We start from the raw sequence: 5,783 nt of genomic DNA on the forward strand, positions 1-5,783 counted from the left end.
AGGACAAGGACCGAGGCTGGATGGACAAGTTCGTTCGAGTGAAGACTTCCGACCTAATCCCGGCCGAGAAGATGCCATTTTCTGAGGAATAGAACATGAATCGTAAGTATAATTTTACTGGTAACTCCTATTGTTTTTCTCCTTCGTTTCTTTCTCACCGATATCCTTTTCTGTGATGTAGCAGTTACTTGAATGCCCGGTGCTGTTCCTAACCTTAAGAGCTGGGTATGAGACATGGCTTCGACCACCATATATGCCGAGCGCTCGTAGCGTGACTTATCAAAGGGCCGATGGGAGGCTAAAACTCATGGTAAGCCTCTTTCCCATGTCTTCGATGATTCGAACAAAATATCTTTTTTATACTTAACTAATTTTATTGTGTGTAGGCTTGGGCAAAGATGCGGTTATGAGGCCCCCGTCTGGCGAGGAAGAGACTTCGGCCCCGGTTCCTAAACCGGCGAAGGACAACAAGAGAAAAAGGGCTTCTACTTCCGAGGATGCAAAACTTAAGACAAGGACGGCTCGTAAGCCGAGGAAGAATACTATCCTTTTGACCGAAGAATCAATTTGGTGTCTAAGGGATGAAGACGAAAGGCAGCTGGGTCGATGGAGGTTGATGAGGCTCCATCTCGAACTGAGGGGATACCGGAGAAGGACTCGGACAAAGTCCCTGAGTCATTGGAGATCGAGGATGCCTCCCATCGAAGTCAACAAACGGTGGGTATATTTGAAGGGGCCGGCCCTAAAGCTCTTTGAACTGAGGAGAACTCCCCAAGCGACTCGCTTGGGGCAATAGTAATCGGAGACTCGCCTACTCTCCTTGCTTTTTCCGAAGGGGCAATTTGGGAAGCCCGAGCTTTGGGGACCCTCGAGGTAGACGGGGCCCATGAGGGAGAGGACCCCTTTCGTGATTTGTTTACCGGTAGCGAGGATGCTGCCGGCCCGAGTGATACGTCGGGTCTTTTCTTCGAGGTTCAACGAGCCCTGAATCGAGTAAGTCTCGATTCCCTTTGTTAATGTCATATTTTTCCATTTTCTGCCTAATTTTTTCTCTTTTTCGTATAGGCTTTAGCTCTTTATCAAGAGGAGTTTTCCAAGTCTCGGGCAGATCTGAGCCGACGTGAGGTCAACTTCCAAGGGTTTTCGGAGGAGAGAAATGCCCTTAAACTTCTTAGTGGGCAAAAAGAGGAAGAGATCAAAGATCTTCGAGCCAAGTTGGCCAAGGCTTACCAAGATCAGACAGACCTGATCGAGCAGGTAATGAAAATTTTAAAAGCTCATGGGCTCGACTCAGGAACGGTGGATAACATTTTAATCTCACAGTTGCAGTAGAAGATTGAGAGGATCGAGCAGTTTCGTAAGGAGGTTGACACGATAAAGGGGGAGTCCTTGGGATGGAAAGAAGGTATGAACTGTCTTACTGCAGAGAAAGAGACCACTCGAACTCAATTATCATCAGTCGAAAGTCAACTTCAAGGAATGAAGGAGAAGAGCTCGGCTCAAGCAAGAAAAATAGAGGAGCTCGAAGCTCGGTTGGCTTCCGAATTTGCCAAGGCCGAGAAAGCAAAGGTCGAGGCGGATGCAATCGTGGCCGTCTATCAGGCTGATGCTGAAGCGGCCCAAGTGCAAGTGAGAGAGGCAACCGAGACCGCTCAAACTCGAGCATATTTGGTTGCTGAACTCGCCAAATGCCACATTTGGAGGGAAACCCTCGAGGAGATCCATGCTCGAGGTTTTGATCTTACCAAAGAGATACTAAAGGCTAAAGAACTTGAAGCCGATGCTGGAGCCCTAACTTCCAATGATGATGATAATGATGATGAGAGCAAGAATGGGTCTGAGAGAGGGGGGGGAGCCCGATGGAGAAGAGACTGCCCCAGAGATAATCAGGAAACTTATGGTTTTTTCCATTTTGATCTTTTTGCATAGGGTCCTGATCAAACCTTGTAAATACTCTTATATATATAAAGATATTTTTCCTTTCCCGACTTGTCTTTGTCTTATTCTCTTCCTTGTGAAGATTTTATTTCATTCATGCCTTATGAAAGTTTTCATAAGTTTGAGGCTTTAGGCAATTTGATCGAAGTCGGACCTTGTAGTCTTTATAACCGAGTGAGTGTTTGCTCGAGCTTGAAGTAAGAGTATCCCTTAGGCTTAATAGTCGAGTGAGTGGTTGCTCGAACTCGAAGTAAGAATGGCCTTTAGGCTTTATGGTCGAGTGAGTGATTGCTCCAACTCGAAGTGAGAGTAGCCCTTAGGCTTTACGGTCGAGTGAGTGTTTGCTTAAACTCGAAGTAAGAGTAGCCCTTACGCTTAGCAGTCGAGTGAGTATTATCTCGAGCTCGAAGTAAGAGTAGCCCTTAGGCTTAATAGTCGAGTGAGTATTTGCTCGACCTCGAAGTAAGAGTGGCCCTTAGGCTTAGTAGTCGAGTGAGTGATTGCTCGAACTCGAAGTAAGAGTAGCCCTTAGGATTAATAGTCGAGTGAGTATTTGCTCGAATTCGAAGTAATATAACCCGTAGGCTTAGTAGTCGAGTGAGTGTTTGCTCGAACACGAAGTAATTTAGCCCGTAGGATTTATGCTCGAGTGAGAGTTTTGCTCGAACTCGAAGTCATGTAGCCCTTAGGCTTAATAGTCGAGTGAGTGTTTGCTCGAACTTGAAGTAAGAGTGGCCCTTAGGCTTTATAGTTGAGTGAGTGATTTCTCGAACTCGAGGTGAGAGTAGCCCTTAAGCTTAGTAGTCGAGTGAGTGATTGCTCGAACTCGAAGTAAGAGTAGCCCTTAGGCCTAATAATCGAGTGAGTGTTTGCTCAAACTCGAAGTAATGTCGCCCGTAGGCTTAGTAGTCGAGTGAGTGTTTGCTCGAACTCTAAGTAAGAGTAGCCCTTAGGCTTAATAGTCGAGTGAGTGTTTGCTCGAACTCGAAGTAAGAGTGGCCCTCAGGCTTTATGGTCGAGTGAGTGATTGCTCGAACTTGAAGTGAGAGTATCCCTTAGGATTAGTAGCTGAGTGAGTGATTGATCGAACTCAAAGTAATGTAGCCCGTAGGCTTTATGGTTGAGTTAGAGTTTTGCACGAACTCGAAGTGATGTAGCCCTTACGCTTAATAGTCGAGTAAGTGTTTGCTCGAACTCGAAGTAATGTAGCCCGTAGGCTTAGTGGTCGAGTGAGTGATTGCTCGAACTCGAATTAATATAGCCTGTAGGCTTAGTAGCCGAGTGAGTGTTTGCTCGAACTCGAAGTAATGTAGCCCGTAGCCTTTATGGTCGAGTGAGAGTTTTGCTCGAACTCGACATGATGTAGCCCTTAGGCTTAATAGTCGAGTGAGTGATTGCTCGAACTCGAAGTAAGAGTATCCCTTAGGCTTAATAGTCGAGTGAGTGTTTGCTCGAACTCAAAGTAATGTAGCTCGTAGGCTTAGTAGTCGAGTGAGTGTTTGCTCGAACTCGAAGTAATGTAGCCCGTAGGTTTTGTGGTCGAGTGAGACTTTGCTCGAACTCGAAGTGATGTATCCCTTAGGCTTATGTGGGGCTTGATTTCATTGATTTTTCGGTTGGTTGTCCCCAATTTATGGGGTAATGGTCGGCCCTTAAGCCTGTTTGCATAATAGATCACGAAATAGAGGATGGATTCTGAGATATGAGATATCGGTAAAGAAGAAATTTCTCTTTATGTCATTATACATGTGTTCATGTTTTATGACACGGCTCGAGCAAACTACACGAGCATGGTTCGTTTTGACCATTTGGCTCTTATAATATTTTCTATCGAAACCCTATTGTCATGAAGTAACTTCTTTGCATTGAACTTGATAATCGAATTTGTTTTGTTATACTCGAGGGTAATGCCCCCAGTATTCGAGGTTGATTGTAAAGAGGCCTCAGATACTGTTGAATTTTTCTAAGTTAGCACGATCAATGGTTGCCTCATTAACCGAAAAACCCATTTGGGACAAAACCGGTCTAAGGGAAAAAGAGTACAACGCGTGCTTTCAGGCCTAAAGGCTTTGAGTTGAATACTCCATCCCCGAATCTGGTCGAACACCTGCAAGGGTTAATTTCGAAATATAAATGAACATAGGAGGGTCATACCTTAACAGTAGTATCGTTTTAGGTGTGACACGTTCCAATTGCTTGGTAGTTGTTTGCCGTTTATTACACCGAGCTTGTAGGATCCTTTTTTGATGATTTCGAGAACCTCATACGGTCCTTCCCAGTTCGGACCCAGTTTTTCTTCCTTTGAACTTCGGGTGTTGAGGGTGACTTTCCTTAGCACTAAGTCCACGATTTTAAAATATCGAAGATTGGTTCTTCGATTATAATACCTTTCGATCCGTTGTTTTTGAGCGGCTAATCGGACGAGAGCTGCTTCTCATTTTTGATCCAGTAATTCTAGGCTCGTGTTCATTGTCTCGTTATTCGACTCATTTGTCGCATACCGAAATCTGACGCTAGGCTCTCCGACCTCAACCGGGATAAGAGCTTCGGCACCATAAACCAATGACAATAGTGTTGCTCAGGTACTGGATTTTGATGTCGTGCGGTATGCCCATAGAACTTTGGGTAGTATTTCTCTCCATTTTCCTTTAGCGTTGGTTAATTTTTTCTTAAGATTTTTGATGATGGTTTTGTTGGTCGATTCGGCCTGTCCGTTCCTACTGGGATGATAAGGTGTTGATACGATCCTTTTGATTTTGTGGTCCTCGAGAAATTTAGTTACTTTACTACCGATGAATTGCTTTCCATTATCATATACAATTTCGGATGGCATCCCGAACCGACATATGATGTGGTCTCAAATGAAGTTTATTACTTCTTTTTCTCTGACTTTCTCGAAAGCCTGTGCTTCAACCCATTTAGAGAAATAATCAGTCATAAACAAAATAAACTGAGCCTTACCTGGGGCCGATGGGAGGGGGCCGACGATGTCCATTCCCCATTTCATGAAGGGCCATGGAGATAGGACCGAGTGGAGAAGTTCCTTGGGTTGATGAATCATGGGCACATGTCTTTGGCATTTGTCGCATTTTTGAACGAACTCTTTTGCGTTCTTGTTCATATCGGTCTAATAATACCCTGCTCTAATTATTTTGTGGACCAATGAATCGGCACCGGAATGATTCTCACAAGTGCCCTCGTGAATCTCACGTAGGATGTAGTTGGTATCTCCCAGTCCTAAACATATTGCCAGTGGACCATCGAAGGTCCTTCTAAACAGTGTTCCATCATTGGATAAGGTGAACCGTGCAGCTTTTGTGCGTAGAGCTCTCGATTCCTTTGGATCCGATGAAAGTTTTTCGTTCTTGAAGTACTCTATATATTTGTTTCTCCAATCCCATGTTAGACTTGTGGAGTTTATCTCGGCATGACCTTCTTCAATTACCCATTTCATGAGTTGCACGACAGTCCCTGAGTTGAGTTCGTCATCCTCGACCGATGAACCTAAGTTCTCAAGAGCGTCAGCCTCATTGTTCTGCTCTTGAAGTATATGTTGCAAAGTCCATTCTTTGAATCGATGAAGAGTCACTTGTAATTTATCCAAGTACCTCTGCATTCGATCTTCTCGGACTTCAAAAGTCACATTGACTTGATTTACCACGAGGAGGGAATCACATTTAGCCTCCACGACCTCGGCCCCAACACTTCTAGGTAGTTCGTGACCTGCAATCACGGTCTCATACTCGGCCTCATTGTTGGTCAATTTTTTAGTTTTAATAGACTGTCTAACTACATTACCGGTGGGCGATTTCAGTATGATGCCTAGTCCGGACCCCTTTGTGTTC

At 44.6% G+C, this 5,783-nt stretch overlaps 1 protein-coding gene across 1 annotated transcript; it reads left to right on the forward strand.

Moving 5' to 3' along the window:
- The first annotated feature begins 606 nt into the window (after positions 1–606).
- On the forward strand, positions 607–1,929 carry LOC138896195 (MAR-binding filament-like protein 1-1). Its single transcript, XM_070180982.1, has 3 exons — positions 607–717; positions 1,066–1,257; positions 1,333–1,929. The coding sequence occupies exons 1-3, from the start codon at positions 607–609 to the stop codon at positions 1,927–1,929; spliced, it is 900 nt and encodes a 299-aa protein (XP_070037083.1).
- Positions 1,930–5,783: the final 3,854 nt, after the last annotated feature.

The sequence above is a fragment of the Nicotiana tomentosiformis genome, chromosome 7 (assembly GCF_000390325.3).
Source record: "Nicotiana tomentosiformis chromosome 7, ASM39032v3, whole genome shotgun sequence".
Lineage (NCBI taxonomy): Eukaryota > Viridiplantae > Streptophyta > Magnoliopsida > Solanales > Solanaceae > Nicotiana > Nicotiana tomentosiformis.

What these genes read in the sequence shown, in the direction of transcription:
- LOC138896195 (XM_070180982.1), top strand. Translation starts at nt 607, where the DNA reads ATGGAGGTTGATGAGGCTCCATCTCGAACTGAGGGGATACCGGAGAAG. An exon ending in CCCATCGAAGTCAACAAACG is followed by an intron (nt 718 to 1,065) that starts GTGGGTATATTT and finishes TTTTTCGTATAG; the next exon opens with GCTTTAGCTCTTTATCAAGA. An exon ending in AGACAGACCTGATCGAGCAG is followed by an intron (nt 1,258 to 1,332) that starts GTAATGAAAATT and finishes CAGTTGCAGTAG; the next exon opens with AAGATTGAGAGGATCGAGCA.